Source organism: Barbus barbus (assembly GCF_936440315.1).
Source record: "Barbus barbus genome assembly, chromosome: 17".
Taxonomy (NCBI): domain Eukaryota; kingdom Metazoa; phylum Chordata; class Actinopteri; order Cypriniformes; family Cyprinidae; genus Barbus; species Barbus barbus.
Genome location: NC_136745.1, coordinates 25,242,568 through 25,262,013, shown reverse-complemented (window position 1 = coordinate 25,262,013; position 19,446 = coordinate 25,242,568). Strand labels below are relative to the sequence as shown.

General features: G+C 40.2%; 2 protein-coding genes across 5 annotated transcripts in view; both read left to right on the top strand.

Annotated features, from left to right (window-relative positions):
- Nucleotides 1–13,780, top strand: part of LOC306883136 (teneurin-2-like) — a gene marked incomplete at its 5' end in the record, with an annotated part of 248,305 nt that extends 234,525 nt beyond the window's left edge. For all 4 annotated transcript variants that reach the window (XM_079438244.1, XM_079438242.1, XM_079438243.1 and 1 more), the window contains 10 exons: nt 11–31; nt 164–393; nt 2,268–2,422; nt 4,660–5,549; nt 6,685–6,860; nt 7,839–8,074; nt 8,237–8,533; nt 9,211–10,828; nt 11,267–11,397; nt 11,507–13,780. In XM_079438244.1, the coding sequence (XP_079294370.1) occupies nt 11–31; nt 164–393; nt 2,268–2,422; nt 4,660–5,549; nt 6,685–6,860; nt 7,839–8,074; nt 8,237–8,533; nt 9,211–10,828; nt 11,267–11,397; nt 11,507–12,244 (4,492 nt within the window). In that variant the 3' untranslated portion in view covers nt 12,245–13,780. The remainder of the gene's footprint in view (nt 1–10; nt 32–163; nt 394–2,267; nt 2,423–4,659; nt 5,550–6,684; nt 6,861–7,838; nt 8,075–8,236; nt 8,534–9,210; nt 10,829–11,266; nt 11,398–11,506) is intronic.
- Nucleotides 13,781–14,853: 1,073 nt separating this feature from the next.
- LOC306883812 (thiosulfate:glutathione sulfurtransferase-like) lies at nt 14,854–19,250 on the top strand. Its single transcript, XM_079439303.1, has 4 exons — nt 14,854–14,970; nt 15,639–15,761; nt 18,850–19,012; nt 19,093–19,250. The coding sequence occupies exons 1-4, from the start codon at nt 14,958–14,960 to the stop codon at nt 19,145–19,147; spliced, it is 354 nt and encodes a 117-aa protein (XP_079295429.1). The 5' UTR covers nt 14,854–14,957; the 3' UTR covers nt 19,148–19,250.
- The last annotated feature ends 196 nt before the right edge of the window (nt 19,251–19,446 follow it).

Sequence of the window (19,446 nt, the reverse complement as noted above, 5' to 3'; positions counted from 1 at the left end):
TCGTTTACAGAAATAAGGATTTTCGACACAGGTGAGCCTTTAACTTAATTTCTTTCTCTTTAACTTAAATTATTCACTGAATATAAATATAGCGATAAAGCAGCACATTATGCCTAATTGCGTAATTGCAGCACTGACTCCGTAATGACCTCGTTTTTTGTAGTAACAATCCGACTCATAAGTACTTCCTGGCCGTGGACCCAGTCTCTGGGGCTCTGTTCATCTCTGACACAAATTCTCGGCGAATCTACAAGGTGCGATTGCTCACAGGGGGAAGACTGCTGGCCGACAATGCCGAGGTAGTGGCGGGCACAGGAGAACAGTGCCTGCCCTTTGATGAGAGATGCGGGGACGGTGGCAAAGCTGTAGAAGCCACTCTCATGAGCCCAAAAGGTGAGGTTGAAACATTGAAGAAAACCAAAACAGAAGCTAGATCTTATTGCTTATTGCATGGGTTATCCCCTTCACATCAGATGAAATCACACTTACTAATGTCTTCACATGTGTCTGTCTGAGGTGAAGAAATGTTTCTGCAGGCTGTCTTTACATCTGCTTCCTTTGTAGCAGTGACACCTAACATGGATAAAAAGAGCCTTATCCTCCAGCTGCTTCCACAATCACAGAGAACATTCAACCTTAAGCTATTAATTAATTTCTGAATGTGCTATGGGGAGTGTGAGTCTCCGGCTTCGATTATCGGAGTCTCTTGGTATTCTCTCTCTCTCTGTCTGTCTCTCAAAGATAATGTTACTTAATGTGGTGGCTCTTTTAACTCTCATGTTACAGTTCAGAGCTGTAAGCGAGTGTATTTCTGTATTATACAGCGCTAGTGTTTAGGTAGATCACACAGAAAGAAAAATCACAAAGAGTTCTATTAAATATATCTGGTGGATGTTTCTGACATTCTCAGTGAGATTAGGAGGAAGAGTTCTGAATAAAGTCATGATGAAATGGAAGTAAGACAGATCTTTACTTCCATATTGTGATGTACATCCAAGTGAAACAGATTTTTGCATTTAGCATTTAATTACTGATTGGATGGAAGCAGATGAATGAGAATTTGCAGCTTATTGTGGGCAGACTAAATCACTGGAGAAGTCATAAGATGCGATCTCAACAATGTCTCACACTGTAGCTACATATCACAAACTCTGTAGTCAAATGCCAGAGATCTCGATATGAACTTGAATATTTCTCATCAAATGCTATCCATATTCATTTTATAGCTGTACACACTATTACTGTATGACAGTGGTCTCATTTGTGTCTATTTTCCCTCATAAAGTGGAGTAACATATCTCAGAACTTCATTAATTCTCCTTCAGTTGTTGTGAAAGAGCAACAACTGAGCAATTAAATTTTCCTCTGGAGATTCTCTTTAGCCTGTGTTATACATAAACATATAATTTTTTTATTGGGTTTATACCAGTTCATGATTTATTGCGTTAATGACCAAGTAAATAACATAACAATTCAAAAAATATTTGAACTTATTAAATCTGCTTTTATGAATTCTGCATGAACACAATGGGTCACAAATTCAAAGTTCAGCGTTCAAACTGGAATTGAAGCACAGCATATCCAAGCAAAACAAATATAGCAAAGAGAAAGGAAACGATAAAGGTACAATGATAAGTTGGAGCAGGTTTTTAAAGTGAAATCCAGGTTTGGTGTAAGGAAAAAATAGCCAGTCTGACACCAAACTGTCAAAGATGTCACATTGTCACATTTTATATATGTGACGTTGAATTTGAGCTTCTGGAGGGAGAGAGTAGAGAGGTGACAGACTACACAGGCCTCATTACCGATTCCCAAATGACTTCACAGTGAAAAGGCTCAGTCAAGTGCACTCAGTCTCTCTTCTCATGCTATTTGTCTCCCCGTCTTTTTGTTCAAACCCCTCTGCATCATACACCTACACAGGTCCATTCTATGAGCATCTTCTTGTGAGCACTTCGAGATTTCTCGTCTGCTCTGCCTTCGGTGTCTGATAAGGGGAATTGATGGGTTGACACAGGAGTGTCGCTTGATGGACGTATATTATTTGCTAGCTTATATAGGACAGGGGCTTGGGAGGGAAAGACGAATTGAGCAGAGCCTGAAGATAAACTTAGAACAGGTTGAAACCAAATCAAAGATTCACTTGCTCTGATCATTAAGAACAGCAGAAGACAAAAATAAACGAGTCTGACAGGCAAAGGGTTTGTGAGTTTGCGTCACCCCTGAACTTCCTGCTTGACTATTTACCTGTTTGTTTCTCTTTTCAGGTATTGCTGTAGATAAAAACGGGCTTATGTACTTTGTGGATGCCACCATGATTAGGAAGGTGGATCAAAACGGCATCATCTCTACTCTCCTGGGCGCCAATGACCTCACTGCCGTGCGCCCACTGAGCTGCGATTCCAGCATGGATGTCAGTCAGGTCAGCAAGCCGACAGTCCACGTTATAAATTATTCAAGTCTGCTTTATTGTCAATTCTTCCACATGTACGGCACATACATACAGAGAATTGATGTGGTGCATGACTAGCCATTCGAAGCACTTCATGAGAATAGGAGTGAGTGCTATTGGACCGTAGTCATTGAAACAGGATGGAGATGACTTTTTCGGGACTGGAATGATGGTGGTAGCTTTGAAGCATGTGGGGACAACGGCCTGATTTAATGAGATGTTGAAAATGTCTGTGAAGACATCAGTGAGTTCCACTGCACAGTCTCTCAGTACACGCCCAGGAATGTTGTCAGGACCCGGAGCTTTGCGTGCATTGATCCTGCTTAGGGATCTCCTCACATTGTCCGGGGACAGCGTCATCACCTGGTCGCCGGGAGTCTTCTGTGCAGTGGTGCTGTTTTGTGACTCAAAGCGAGCAAAGAAGGCATTTGGCTCGTTCAGCAGGGGGATGGTGCTGTCACAGGTCTGTGGTGGGGGCTTGTAGTCCGTGATGGTCTGTATCCCCTGCCACAGGCTCCGAGTGTCTCTGCTGTCGCTGAAACGATGAGCTATCCTCCTGGAGTACTGTCTCTTGGCCTCTCTGATGCCGCAGGATAGGATGGCCCTAGCTGTCTTCAGGCCCTCCTCATCTCCAGCTCTAAAGGCAGCGTTCCGAGCCTTCAGAAGTCTGTAGACCTCCCCTGTCATCCACGGCTTCTGGTTGGCCCTGACAGTGATAGACTTTGTGTTACATCATCAATGCACTTGGTGATGTAGGCAGTGACAGTCTCCGAGTACTCTTAGGTCCGTAGTGTTATTGTATGTGGCAGCCTGTTTAAACATATTCCAGTCAGTGGTGTCAAAACAGTCCTGAAGTGCCTCTGACGACCCTTCCGGCCACACTTGTATCTGTTTGTGTATTGGTTTGATAGCTTTAACGAGCGGTCTGTATGCAGGCATTAGCATGACAGTGATGTGGTCTGAGGCTCCGAGGTGGGGGAGGGCCTTGTAAGCTCCTCTCTGGGTGGTGTAAACAAAGTCCAGAGTATTTTTTCCCCTTGTTGGAAAGTCTATGTGTTGATGTTTGGGAACACACTCTTTAAGTCTGCGTGGTTGAAATCCCCAGCCAAGATGAGAAAAGCATCTGGATGGGCTGTCTGCTGCTCACTGGTGTGCTGGTACAGATCATTTAGTGCCTCACTCCTGTTGTTGTTGTTGGAGCTGGGAGGGATGTATACAGCAACGAGCAGTATGGCTGTATATTCCCTCGGTAGATAGAACGGCCGGCACTTAATAATCATAAACTCCACCAAGGGTGAGCAGTGTTTGCAGACACTGCTCAACACAACACAACAGCGTCGCGGCACCATGCATCATTGATGTAAACACAAAGCCCGCCGCCACGGATCTTACTTCCCTCGACGAGAGCTCTGTCAGCTCGATAGCATGTTAGCTGGTCGAGCTGTATGGCGCAGTCCGGTACGCTGTTGTTAAGCCATGTTTCCGTAAACACAAAAACACAACAGTCTCTTACAGTCCTCTGAGTAGAGCGAAGTAGTCGGATGTAGTCCAGTTTATTGTCCAAAGAGTGTACGTTCTCCAGTACGATGATGGGGATAGCTGGCTTGTGTGGGTTGGCCGCTAGCCTAGCTCGGATACCTCCGTACTTACCCCTCTTCTGCTTCCTCTCACGCCGCTTGTAGCGCCTCCACTGTGGGCGAAATGCAGTAGTGGGGGTCGGTGATAGGCTTTCGGAGCAGACCGAGGTCCCGCAGCTCTTCGGCATGCGCTGAGTTTAACTCTAAAAATGTGATTCTGCCGACAACGAACAGAAACTCACGACTGTATGCGCGCTTAAAGACAGGTAGACGTGATGAAGATGTACAAAAACATTGCGACTTACAAGACAAAAAACACGAAAACACCGTTCTGTCGGGAGAGAGAGGAGCCGCTGCGTCTGTGCGCGCCGCCATGTTGATGAGAATATATCATCAACATGGCGGCGCGCCATGTTGATATCATTCACAGGCAGAAATAGGAACTCGGAAGGTTCATTTGATCATAAAATCTACTTCTTCAAAACAGACCTTCTGAGCTGAAAGTGTAGATATGCAAGTATTAATCATGTCTAGCAGGCTTGCAAAAACTTGATCAGAAGCCCAGAAGATGATACATGGTTAATCTTAAAGCTTAATGTAAAAACTTAAAAAAAAAAATGTTTTATCCAGGTACGCTTGGAGTGGCCCACCGACTTGGCAGTAAACCCCATGGATAACTCTCTGTATGTGCTAGAGAACAACGTTATCCTGCGCATCACTGAAAACCACCAAGTGAGTATCATCGCCGGGCGTCCCATGCACTGCCAGGTGCCTGGCATTGACTATTCCCTTAGCAAACTGGCCATCCACTCCGCCCTGGAGAGCGCCACGGCTATCGCCATCTCCCATACGGGTGTGCTCTACATCGCCGAGACAGACGAGAAGAAGATCAACCGTGTGCGGCAAGTTAGCACCAACGGAGAGATGTCACTGCTGGCTGGTGCTGCGTCAGAGTGCGACTGCAAGAACGACGTCAACTGTAACTGCTTTGCAGGAGACGACGGATATGCTACAGACGCCAACCTCAACTCCCCCATGTCTCTGGCTGTCTCACCGGATGGCACGCTCTACATTGCAGACCTCAATAACATTCGGATCCGGGCTGTGCGCACTAACCGACCAGGGCCTTCAGTGTTGGGCCGATACGAGGTTGCATCCCCTCAGGAACAAGAGCTGTATGTGTTTAACGAGGAGGGTCTCCACCTACAGACCATCAGTCTTGTGACGGGTCTGCCTCTCTACAACTTCAGCTACGCTCCTGATGGAGAGCTGGCCACAGTGGTGGATAACTGCAACAATACGGTGAAAGTGCGGCGGGATGGGGCAGGGCAGGGTGGAGCAGGACTGCTCAGTCTCATCCTGCAGCCTGAGAATCAGGTGATTACGCTGGGACTAGATCCTGCAGGAAGCCTGCGCTCCATCTCTGCTCTCAACCAAGAGATCGTTCTGCTGGGATACAATGGAAACACTGGCCTGTTGGCCACCATGGCTGATGAGACTGGCTGGACAACCTTTTATGAGTAAGTTGCCGTGTATCGGTGGTTTCTGTTGCATGCACATTTTAATCTTTGTAAATGCACGAAACACTCAACAGAAGTTTTATTTAGCATTGTCTTCACATTCCGATCAGCCCAAGGAGATATGCAAAGTTAATGATATACGTTCACTTTTAAGCAAATAAAATGTGTCAGTGAGTCAAGACTTGTACATTAGTTGATAAAACCTGTTTAGCAAATGTTTACAGAGGTAGTTTTGTGAAACACTGTGAATTATCCTATCTGATGATAATCATACACTTCAAAAAAAAAAAAAAAGATAGAAATGCCACTTTTTTTGTATTTATGCACTACCATTCAAAAGTCAGGGCCAGTATGTTTTGTTAGTTAACTGTTTTGATCATTAATAATATGCATTCCTTGAGCTTTGCCGTAACAGGAATAAATTATATTTTTTAAATATGTTCAAATAGGGAACAGTTATTTTAAATTGTAACAATATTTATCCATATGATTTTTTTACTATATTTATTACTGTATTCTTTGTCAAATAAATGCAGCCTCTGTGAGTTTAAAATACTTTTTCAAAAACATTTTAAAATATTACTAATCTCAAACTTTTGAACGGTAGTGTGTCATCGTGGAACACTTTGGTCGAAAGCTAGAGATATCCAGTAGGAATATCCATTATTTGACTTTGAAAAGAGTGCTGGATAAATTCCTCTGTTTCCTGCAGAGTTCTGTTGCAACCCAGCAACACACCTGCCTGTAATTTCCAAGGGAACCTGAAGATCTTGATTAACTTTTTCAGGTGTGTTTGATTAGAGTTGGAACACTCTGCAGGAAAGTAAATCTCCAGGAACAGAACAGCGCAAGCTTGCTCCTGAGAATGCAGAATTCCCCACACTCCACTGCACTGGCACAGACATCAGCCAGAGTGTGACAGATCTGTGGCAGTATCCAAATCTGCTCACTAATGTAATGTTACACACTGAGAGAGAAAGAGAGAAACAGGCAGGAATAGCACTGAACCTCTATGGGGTGATTGTCTAGAGGACAGTTTTTTGGGGTCAAAGATTGGGTATAGTTATGATTGTCTCCAGTGCTTTAGAAATATGAACTTGAAAATGGCTTTTACTAACATTTAGTGTATTTTCAGGTATGACAGTGAAGGAAGACTAACCAATGTGACTTACCCCACGGGGATGGTTACAAGTCTGCATAGGGAGATCGAAAAATCCATCAACATTGACATTGAGAGCTCCAACAGAGATGATGACATCACTGTCATCACTAATCTTTCGTCGGTAGAAGCATCTTATACTGTTGTGCAAGGTATGTCTGCTCACTAGCCGTTTTGAATTTGTATTTTGGGTTTCAGAAATCATTTAGTAAAAGATTCTCTTCTCAGCTTGGTTGGTTTCGTATTTTGTTTCATTTTGAACTTAATTGTTTTATATATCATTGCATACAAACTTACTCGGCAAGATACAGATACACATACATCCATGTGAGAGGCTGGAAGCCAAAGTACTGTATGATTCAGTGCAGAAAACGCATTTGTTTTCTCTCCCATGCCTAGAGCTCCAGTTGTGTTTTGCCCTGATGCATATGATTCGAGACAAATTCATTACCTTATCCCAAGCAAATATTCACTGTCTTCCATCTGCCCTCAACCACAAACCCCACTCTCCCAAAGCTCATTTCATCTGTTAAGATGAAAGGACAGAAAGACAGAGCGAGAGAGCAACAATGTTTTACTTCCTTCCCATGGCAGACGAAACCAAAAACTGAAACTTCAATACAACCAGACGTAACACAGGATGAGGGAGGAACCTTCTGATTGAATTACAGAGGATTTAGTCCAAGGAGAACGTTCCTCAGATCACACTTTTGAATCTAACCTTGACACACTGATGGGGCGAATAATAAATTGACTAAACGTCTCTAAAAGGTCCCATATAAATTATAAACTATATCTCAAATTATGAACGTACCTTGTGCTCATAAATTAGTTTGTAATTTATTTATAGTGGATGTTCTGAAGGATAATAAATGTTTGTGGCACTCTGAAATAAAGGGATTTGAGGCTTCACATCATTTGTTATAAACAAAACACTTGTTATCTTTTATGATCTTAAGAAAGACAGCCAGACTGTTCTTGAGCTGATGAATGCCCTGCAGCCCTTTCATGAGTTCAGAATAAATCAAGCCTTTTTTGTAGTTTTGTACTGTTCTCATGTTGAAAATTTATGAAATATTTTTTGTTCTTAATTTAATGGTAATTTGATGTCACTCTATTGCCCCCTGCAGATCAAGTACGGAACAGCTACCAACTGTGTAACAATGGCACTCTAAGAGTAATGTATGCCAATGGGATGGGCATCAGCTACCACACCGAGCCCCATATCCTGGCAGGATCAGTGAGTCCCACCATCGGTCGCAGGAACATCACCCTTCCCACTGATAACGGTCTGAACTCTATCGAGTGGAGGCTGCGCAAAGAACTGTCCAAGGGCAAGGTCACTGTGTTTGGCAGGAAACTTCGGGTGGGCACTCGCTCTAAGATTTTAATATCATTACTGTAATACATTATTTTTGCATATCAGTGCACAAAGCAAGCAAAGAATCCTGCTTCCTCATCTAATTGGCTGCTAAATAATCTCACCAAATAGAAAGGTTCTCATGTCAAATTTTTGTGCAATTTGCAGGCACATGGGCGCAACCTCCTGTCAATAGATTTTGATAGGAACACACGGACTGAGAAGATCTATGATGACCACAGGAAGTTCACACTGAGGATCACGTATGATGCCCAGGGCAGGCCAGCAATATGGCAGCCGAGCAGCAGCCTTGCAGTGGTGAATGTGTCATACTCCAGCACAGGCCAGCTAGTGGGGCTGCACCGAGGGAGTATGAGTGAGAGAACGGAGTTTGACCCACAGGGCCGAATCCTTTCACGCTCTTTTGTGGATGGAAAGGTCTGGAGCTACAGTTACCTGGACAAGGTGAGATTAGGGTAAAGATGAATTTAGAAATGTTTTAAGATGTTTTTTTTATTATTATTATTATTATTATTTGCTTTGCTTTGAAATTGACTTTTTTTTTTTTTACTTTTCTTTTTAATTGGCCTTTTTTTTTGCGTATATTAAGCTCAAAAAAGTGAGATTTAAGCTTAGAACTGGGGGCAGGGGCAATCATAATTAAATTATTAATAATTCATAATTATGTTAATAATTATAATTATATGAATAATTGTTAATAAAACAAAATGTTGTTTAACTATAGTCCAGGTTGTTATTGTTAACTAAAACTTTAAAATTATTTATGCTAATTGAACTAAAGGCAAAATAAAATATAAATATTAGACTACAAACTTAAAAAGCAAAATGTAGAAATATAGAATTATATATTTTGAAAATCAAAAATATATAAAAATGACAGATGCATAACAAAAATATTACAACTATACATATATATATATATATATATATATACACACCAAAAAATACACAGTATATTACAAAATTCCATCTGTAAATCAATTTGTAAATTAATTTTTCCAACATTTAGTCCAGAAACTCTGAAGCATGATTTCATTTTGAATTATGACAGCTTGTTAAAGATGTTGTTGCTAATTAATATCAACGTGATAATGATATTCTGAAAATATTTCTCTCCACAGTCCATGGTGCTGCTCCTGCAGAGTCAGAGACAATACATATTTGAATTCGATGCGTCTAACCGCATCACGGCTGTCACCATGCCCAGCGTTGCCCGTCACACCATGTTCACTCATGTCTCCATCGGCTACATCCGCAACACCTACAACCCGCCAGAGAGCAACGCGTCCATCATCTACGACTTCAGCGAGGACGGACGCCCCCAGGCCTTCTACTGCCTAGGTACCGGCCGTCGTGTGCTCTACAAATACGGCAAGCTGGCCAAGCTCTCCGAGATCTTGTACGACAGCACAGCCATCACCTTTGGCTACGACGAGACAGCCGGCGTGCTAAAAATGGTCAACTTGCAAAGTGGTGGCTTTTCGTGCACGATTCGCTATCGTAAAATGGGTCCCCTGATCGACAAGCAGATCTATCGCTTCTCGGAAGAAGGTATGGTGAACGCACGCTTTGACTACACCTACCACGACAATAGTTTTAGGATCGCAAGCATGAAGCCAGTAATCAGCGAGACACCACTTCCTGTTGATCTATACCGCTACGACGAGATCTCCGGAAAAGTGGAGCACTTTGGAAAGTTTGGCGTCATCTACTATGACATCAATCAGATAATCACCACTGCCGTCATGACCCTCAGCAAGCATTTCGATGCTCACGGGCGAATCAAAGAAGTTCAGTATGAGATCTTCCGTTCTCTTATGTACTGGATGACGGTGCAGTACGACAACATGGGCAGAGTAATCAAGCGAGAGCTCAAGATCGGCCCGTACGCCAACACCACCCAGTACCGTTACGAGTACGACAATGACGGACAACTCAGTGGCGTCAAGGTGAACGATTGGTCCACTTGGCGCTACAGCTACGACTTAAACGGCAACCTACATCTACTCAACCCAGGTAACAGCGCCCGACTCATGCCGCTCCGCTATGACCTACGAGACAGAATCACGCGACTCGGTGACGTCCAGTACCGTCTGGATGAGGACGGTTACCTCAGCCAGAGGGGCGGCGATCTGTTTGACTACAACTCTAAAGGCCAGCTGGTGCGCGCCTATAGCCGTGCAGCTGGAGGATGGAGCATCCAGTACCGTTACGATGGACTTGGACGCAGGGTGTCTACTAAGAACAGTCTGGGTCAGCACCTCCAGTTCTTTTATGCTGACCTGAACAACCCGACTCGGGTCACGCATGTGTTCAACCACTCCAGCTCGGAAATCAGCTCTTTGTACTATGACCTGCAAGGCCATCTGTTTGCCATGGAGGTGAGCAGTGGGGAGGAGTATTACATCGCCTCTGACAACACCGGTACGCCACTGGCTGTCTTCAGCAGCAACGGGCAGATGATCAAACAGGTGCAATACACCGCTTATGGGGAGGTGTACCACGACTCCAACCCTGAGTTCCAGCTCGTCATCGGCTTCCACGGTGGGCTTTATGACTCGCTAACCAAGCTGGTGCATTTCACACAGAGAGACTATGATGTTTTAGCGGCCAGATGGACATCGCCTGATTACACCATGTGGCAGAAGATCGGAAAAGATCTGGCACCCTTTAACCTATACATGTTCAAGAATAACAACCCTCTCAGTGACATGCTGGATGTCAAGAATTATGTCACAGGTGAGAACATAATTGGGTGCCGTTGCAGTTTAGCCAATTAGTTAATTAGGTCAATTTTACATGTTAAATGCTAGTTTTGGTTTATAAAATAATGTGATTAAATCAACAATATATTCAGAAACTGTATAAGACAGATATGGCCCACTCTTACATAGCAGAAATATGATTTATGAAATATATGGTATTTTATGTATATACACTACCATTCAGCAGTATGGGGTCAGTAAGATTTTTTTACAATTATTTAAATAATTACTTTTATTATTGAAGATTAAAATATTATTGTTTTTATTTTATTTTATTTATAGCAAATATTTATAATTTTTGCCATATGATATACTTTTTTTATTATTATTATTATTTCATTCAGATGCCTATTTTATTGTAAACCCCAACAGCTTAAGCTTAAACTCCTTTTCTATGTATTTTTCATTGCAGATGTGAAGAGTTGGCTGGTGATGTTTGGCTTCCAGCTCAGCAACATTATCCCAGGCTTTCCCAGACACACACACTATTTTGTGGATCCGCCATATGAGCTCTTCGCCAGTCAAGAAAGTGAAAATGGGCAGGTGAGTCACCACAGTAAATCCACAGTATTTCCAAGGGTAGCAAAACAGTGAATATTGGACTAGCTGATCTAGCTTGCATTTACCAAGACCTTTAATTGTCTTCTTGCAGCTGATAACGGGAGTTCAGCAGGAAGCTGAACGACACAACCAAGCATTCATGGCTCTAGAGGGACGGCTTCTTGACAAAGAGCGCAAGACCAAACATGAGAAACCAGGCCACTGGTTTGGCACGAATACCCCCATCATCGGACGAGGAGTGATGCTGGCAGTGAAAGAAGGCCGTGTGGTCACAGGGGTCTCCAGCATGGCCAGCGAAGACAGCAGGAAGGTGGCTCTGGTGCTCAATAATGCCATCTACTTAGACGGGACGCACTACACGCAGGATGGCTGTGACTGTCATTTCTTTGTGAAGATCGGCTCAGCTGACAGTGACCTTTTAGCTTTGGGACTCACCAATGGACGCAAGGCGCTGGAAAGCGGGATCAACGTGACGGTAAGCGGTCGCTCGCGAAGAGGGGTCACCGTCGAGTTCCAGGTTCCGGCGCTTTCTCTAAGCGTGCGCTATGGGTTGGCGTCAGACGTCCTGGATGAGGAGAAAGCCCGGCTGCTGGAGTTGGCGCGGCAGCGGGCGCTATCAGGAGCCTGGCTGCGAGAGCAGCAGCGGGCACGGGATAATAAAGAGGGAAGCCGCTTGTGGACTGAAGGTGAGAGACAGCAGCTCCTTTCGACAGGGAAAGTGCAGGGGTACGACGGGTACTACATTTTACCCGTGGAACAGTATCCTGAACTAGCGGACAGCAGTTTCAACATCCAGTTCCTGAGACAGAATGAGATGGGGAGGAGGTAACAGTCCAAATCGTTTTTATCCTGTTTCTTTATATTTCGCTTTCTCTCCGCTTATACCTTTACCGTTTTCAGTTCTTTTCTCAATCTTTTTCTCTCTCTTGCTCCATCTTTCTCTTTTTTCCTCGCTTTTGTTCGTTATCTCCTGAACCCACGGAGAATAATTGAACTAATGGGGAAACTCACTGAATGCTGCAGGGACTTTTAAAAGAAGAACATTCAAAAACTTTGTTAATACTGCCTCGGGCAAAAAAGAACAATTTGAAAGACCTCGTCTTTGTTTTTCAACAATGGACGTCAAAAAGCACTGATAAACTGAAAAACAAAACAGAGCTACTGTTGCTGAAATACGAAAAATCCCCTTTTTAAAAAAGAATAGATATTTTGACCCATATTTTTTGGGTTACCGAGAGGATGTTGGTGCCAGATGGTACGCTTGTGATCGTGTGATCTGGATCGGAGAGGTGCTGCGAGTCTCACGCACTGCTGGAGAGGCCCAGTCTCGACGTCAGAACTGAGGAGTAACATCCGTCATGAGAAATGTCAGTCTCAGGCTTCACATTCTTCACAGCTAAACTGTCAATTGCCACTGCAGCAAGTCCCATCATCTACAGACTGTTTCTTCAAGATAATTCCAGCGGAGTAAAAGTGATGAGAACATCCAAGTCTGATGTAGTTTGTCTCATCACTGATAGAAAAGTACTACTTGCATTGTACACTAATAACAGTGAAGTTCTGAGTGTGCTTTAGATGCGATAGTTTTGTACGTCCCAGTCGCATTAGAGTAACGAGACCTTCACCAGGGCACTTCTGTATAGAGATATCAGAAAAAAAAATAATAGTCTCAGACTCCAGATTGAAAGGTTACTAGTGTCAGAAACTATTTATTTTTACTTTGTTTTAATTTTTATCATTCATAGTACTCTATGACAATCATAAAGGAGTCACCGCTTTTAGCTACAAAGATAAACATTGATGGTCGAGTTTATTTTCCTTTGTACAATATGTAATAATTTTTCATTTTTGTATTAATTTTGATTTAGATTTTTTTTTTTTTTTTGCTTCAAAGCAAATTCTAGTCATACACAGAAACTTATGTAAAGTGTTTTAAAATGGTTTATACTTTAAATAAAGTTTAAAACTGTGAAACTTGTTTTTCGAAATATATCTGTATATGTACAGTGTATAGATTTACCTTTATGCAGCACAGTAGAGTATTGTTCATAATATCAACTTTTATATTTCTAACAGAAGGTGGCTTGTTATGTGCAAATCAACAGCTGGTATTAAACACTAGAATTGTGTGGCACTCAGATATCACAGATGAATAATATTGATACCCCGTTTGATGTTCTGTTTGTTTAGTTTTGTTTTTATGCAGAAAAGTTGCTGTACTAGAACCCAAACCATAGAAATGGATTCTTTTCACTGTGAAGAGACTCATTATGGATGTCATGATGTACCAAATCAGTATTGAGGGATGATTCTTACTCAAGTGAGACTCTTCTGAGACCTTACAATAAATAGTTTAATTCATGTGAGTTCGGCTAGTCTCATGTTTTTGTAAATGTCTTCACATCTGTATTGCTGCTGTGTTGTCATTTCTCATCTCATGGGGTGGAGAGTATGCTGTTCGTTTACAAAAATTAACCACGTTAAACTGTATTTTCTGACAAATTACCAGATTTTACTGCAACATTAACTAAATGTATCATGCAATGCAGTAATACTATGGCTTTTTGGATATGCACAATGGTAAAACTATGTTTTAATTAATATTGATCATATCCAATTGTAAAATATGGAAGCACCATCTAATAAAAAAGTAATTGGGACTTTTTTCCACTTGGAATTCTGAGTTTATATCTCACAATTCAGATTTGTAATTCTGACTTCATTTTCTCTGAATTACGAGTCTGAATTGTGAGATAGAATAGTTTTTCTTCTTTCTTTATTGAAGTTTTGGGTTTGCATCTTGCAATTCTGAGTTTACATCCGCATTTCTTTTACATGCCTCAATTCTGACATTTTTATAAAAAAAAAACCAAATAAGCAAACAAATAAGGTAATAGCAACATTTTTCTCACAATTCAGACTTTCTTGCAATTGCAAGTTTATATATCATAATTCTTACATTATATCTTGCACTTCTGAGTTTATCTCACAATTCTGACTTTCTTGCAATTGCAAGTTTATATATCATATTTCTTACATTATATCTTGCACTTCTGAGTTTATCTCACAATTCAGACTTTCTTGCAATTGCAAGTTTATATATCATATTTCTTACATTATATCTTGCACTTCTGAGTTTATCTCACAATTCTGACTTTTTTCTCATATAATCTTAGTGTTGAAGGGGGAAAAATTAAAATTCTCAAATAAAAAAGCCTTATTAGAGTACTATGTAAAGTGGTATTTTCCATATGATTCGATCAATTACTAGCAACAGTTACTAGCACACTTTCTATTGTTCATAATAATAACAACAACAATTTAGTATTATTATTCAACTTGCAATGTAAGCAGTATTTTATTTTGAAGCTACGGGTCTTTTATTAGGAAGTTAGCTCAAGTAGGGGTGTTTTCAAGTCAGTGCCCTTTACAGGACCACGCCTATGCTTACAGTACAGACAATATGAATGGGATGGCTTTTAAAAACTTGAATGACAAGGAAGTAAAGGTGCTAGCACCCGGTGAACTGTCTTACCGTCAACATGGCAAGCAGCGGTAAGTTTGTGTCCATCTAAAAGTAAGAAACATACTTTAAGGGAGTTAAATAAAGCGACAGATTTGTTCACTGTTTCTGAGGACTGGAAACGCATATGTAGCAGCTGTTGTTTTTGTAGTCAGGGTGACAGTGCCCAGGTGCACCTGTGATAAACACTTCCATTATCTCGACATTTTATTACTTACACAGTATAATAAGCTGAACGTGTTGTGCTCTTGCTAGTATCCTGCGGTGCCCGAACTCTCTTCTAATATAAGGCATGTCTGCTGTCCTGGTCCTTATTTTCATTACTTGTTCGCTTTAAAGATCTTAAGAACCTTTGAGACGTAAGGATGACTTGCAGAAATTGAAACGTTGTATGTGTAACTTATGGAATGCAACACCTTCTTTCTGTTTTTATGATTTAATTACCATTTGCATATAAAAACAAATGGAACATCCATACATCAAAACTATTAAAATCGTTAAACAGAATAAACCAGTAAAATTTACAAATAAAATCTCGATTTGTCATTTATCAAATATTTATCATGTAGGGTATATTAAAATATATATAAACTTTAATTTAGTTGCAGTGTTTTATTTTTGTTGATCACTGAGCTCAGTGTTTATTTCGTGACAGGAATAGGTGTAACTGCTTGATTGTACACATTCCTCTCTGCTATAGATAAGGAGATTTCCTACAGTGATCTCAAAGCTCTCTTGGCGAAGGGTTCAGGGTTTGTTGTGGATGTCCGCAGTAAAGATGAAGTAGATAGAGGGCGTATTCCAGGCTCCATCCATATCCCAGGTAAGAGAGATGGACTACTGATTACACTGCATCTATGAAGGTATTTTAACGCCATAAAGATTTGCATGCGCAGGGTATGATTTGTGAAAGTGTACATAAGACTGTAAGCGTAAATTAAATTTGCATGCTCAAGAGGCGCTTTGTAAAGGTGTTCACGTTTCAAGCGCAAGAAAAAATGATTTGCAGCATTTTACTGTTACTCGTAAGTGTAATTCATGTATTGTGAAACTGCAGCTTCATGCTAGCACAAAATAAGTATGATTTGCATTCTAATAACTTCCATTTTTCCGCGCTTACACTTTTGGCACGGTTTTTTCGCCAAAATACGGTCAAAAAGCCTGTGAACAGTGATTTGCAAGCGAAAACAACAGTTTAAAGAACTGCAAAACGGATTGACTGTGTAAAACCAATCTGTATGTGTAAAAAACTGACTGTGAAATGTCTAAATGACTTGTTGTGTATGTAGGGCAAAAAGTTCCCGAAATAATCCGAAATGTACAGCTCCGTCTTTCTTTTCTCAGTTTTGGCAGATTCTCTCACTAACTGAGATTTGCAAGCGTGAGGGGGAGGGCGGGGCCACCTTGTAGCCAATCAAATGAGGCTCTCGCTGACACTCCATTTACTCTAATCTGATTGGTTCAAAGAAACACATCAAAAACAAAGACGTTTATCTTCATTTGGTTCGGGAACGTTCTCCATACTTTTAATTTACACATAGTCAAAATAAATAAATAAATAAATACCAACTTAATTAAAACATGATCTTTTAAAAGTTGTGTACCATTAGCCTATGTGTTCATACTGAATTTCGAGCTGTGTGTAGTATCCTTCTCCTCCTAAACAGGCTATATTTAGTTTATTGTAATTTTATATTGTAATTTTGATGATAATTAAAGAAGGCCTAGTATCTGCACTAGCCTAATACATGCATAATTTCACTTGTCTACTGATCAGGGATGGTTTAATTTTAATTTAATTTAATTTTTTTCTTTAACATGTTGTAATTTAAGGCGACTTTACAAAATATTACTAAAATATTTATTAAATATGTATTATCTGTAATACCAGCATGTAACCACTGTTTAGGGAAAGGGAAAGGGTGTGTGGCCAAGTATGGTGACCCATACTCAGAATTAGTGTTCTGCATTTAACCCATTCAAGTGCACACACAGTAGTGAACATACACCTGGAGCAGTGGAGCACGACCGCCCCTTTAGCTCTCGATATATAAACACATAAACATGGCTATATATATATAAACTCTATATATAAACACATAAACATGGCTGTGTGGCTGGGAACTTTGGATTCCCACATAATTAGTTGAATTTGGATATATATTTAGACATGATTAAATACATATTTATCAAAGTTTTTGCATTAGTCAAATCTGAACACAAAGAAAGCATTTTGTTACTCATTCTTGCTTCATATCATAGCTTAATCAGTCACATGAAAGTTATCTGAATCAATACTGAAATTTCAATATATACAATTGAGTGTTAAAAACCATAAACAGAGACATGGTTTGACAAATTCAGATTTAAGTAGCTTTATTGGCATAGCAAAAAAAGGGTTTACAAAGTGTAGCACTCTGATACCATAGTGTTGAGCATTGTCACATAACATCATTTTAATTATAAAGTTTAACATCAGTGGTGTAAGCAGATTATGAAATTTCAATGTAAAGCAAAACCAAACCAAATAATGTTAACACCAGCTCATAATTCAGTATGAACACATGGGAGTCTAGCCTAAAGGAACACTTATATATATACACTTACATTAGTGCTGTCAATCGATTAAAAAAAATTAACTAATTAATCACACATTTTTCTAAAATTAATCGTGATTAATCCCACCTAATATTAAAGTTTTTAAATACTTTTATATTGCAATAATTTCACATTCAGTCTTCAAATGTACAATGTACAAACAACATAAAGACAGTATATTTTTCATATTTCTTTAATGGCATCTTTTTTTTTTTAGGCCAGCATCACTGATATCAATACTACTGATATCTTTATAAAATAGTTTTTTCCCCTGAATATTTAACCATTGACTGTAGCCATTCAGCATTTCAGTATAATTGAGAGCTATCAATTTTAACATTTATACTTAACTTCTAATTTAAGTGATCTTAAAACAATTTTCACATGAACCCATTATAATAAATGACATATCTTTGCCCTTAAGCAGAAATATACAGAAAATGAATAGTAGGCTAACCAAACACTAAATTCAAAAATTAAATATAGATGAACCCCTTAAAGCTATAAAAGTTATTGATTATTGACAATGTATGATGACAGTAGCAGAATGAATTTGGAAGGGTACTAAACCATCTTGCCTATATACCAATATTCAAGAAAATGCCATTTGCCTACCATTCATTGGGAAGTGCTTCATATTGCATCAGGATAATGACCCAAAACACCCTGCCAGTTCAGTCAAGGAATTTATAAGAGCAAAGAAATGGAAAGTCTTAGATTGCCCAAGTCAATCTCCAGATTTAAATCCGATTGAACATGAATTTCACCTGCTGGAGAGGAGAGTAAAGGCAGAAACTCCCCAAAACAAGCAACAATTGGGATTGGCTGCATTAAAGGCTGGGAAAAGTATTACAAAGGATGAGACCAAGAGTCTGGTGATGTCTATGGGTCACAGACTCACTGCTGTGATTGTGTGCAAGGGATAATCTTTTATATCTGCCGTATGTTCAACTGTCCCAATACTTATGCTCACATCAATGAGTGGGGTGAACACTAAAAGTGCTCTTCTTTTTATTTGGTAAAACATATATTTGTTGAAATGGCTAATAATAAAATGTGACATTCTGTAGTTTTGTCTCATATTCATCTTTTAATCATATTTGCAAATGTCTTGACTCCACAGCCAACAGAGCAATTTTGTCTTTACTGTTCCAATACTTACGGAGGGCACTGTGTGTGTATATATATGAAAAGACATATTTTTGTAGCCTAGTTGTGCTGATTTTAATTTTTTCTGTTTACATCAATTGTATTGGCCATGTGCACTAAAAAGGGAGCTTTGCTTTTTTTCTTCTTTTTTTTTTTTTTTTTAGTGGAAAATGTAGAAAGTGACATGTCCCTGGATGCATCTGAATTCCAGTCTAAGTTTGGCATAGTTAAGCCGTCTCTTGACAGCTCTGCACTGGTTTTCCACTGTCAGATGGGAAGACGCGGAGATGTTGCCACAGAGAAAGCCAGAAGCCTGGGCTTCAAGAAGTAAGAAACTTGGCATCGTGAATGCTTAAACAATCACAGTTTTGCTAAAGCTGTAACATTAATTCATTCTCTCTCTTCAGTGCCCGTAATTATGCTGGGGGCTACAAGGAATGGTCAGACAAAGGAGGCAAGTGACAATCCTCAAAACTCCTGGAACTCTGAAGATTCCAGCCTAAATCTATACAACTTAATGCGAATCATAATATTTGTGCATGTATTTTAACAAAATCTCATGATTAAACAAATAAATGTTGTCTTTGTCTCTTTAAATGTATGAAAAATTATATTGATTCGGTCCGTACTGGTTCAGATTCAATAACCTATGATTCATTTACATTGTTTCCGATGCGTTTCCTCTTCAAAATTGCACATGCGCATCAGCTTAAACCCTAATGCAGCAACACTTCCACGCGAAATGTTGTTGGTGGTAATTA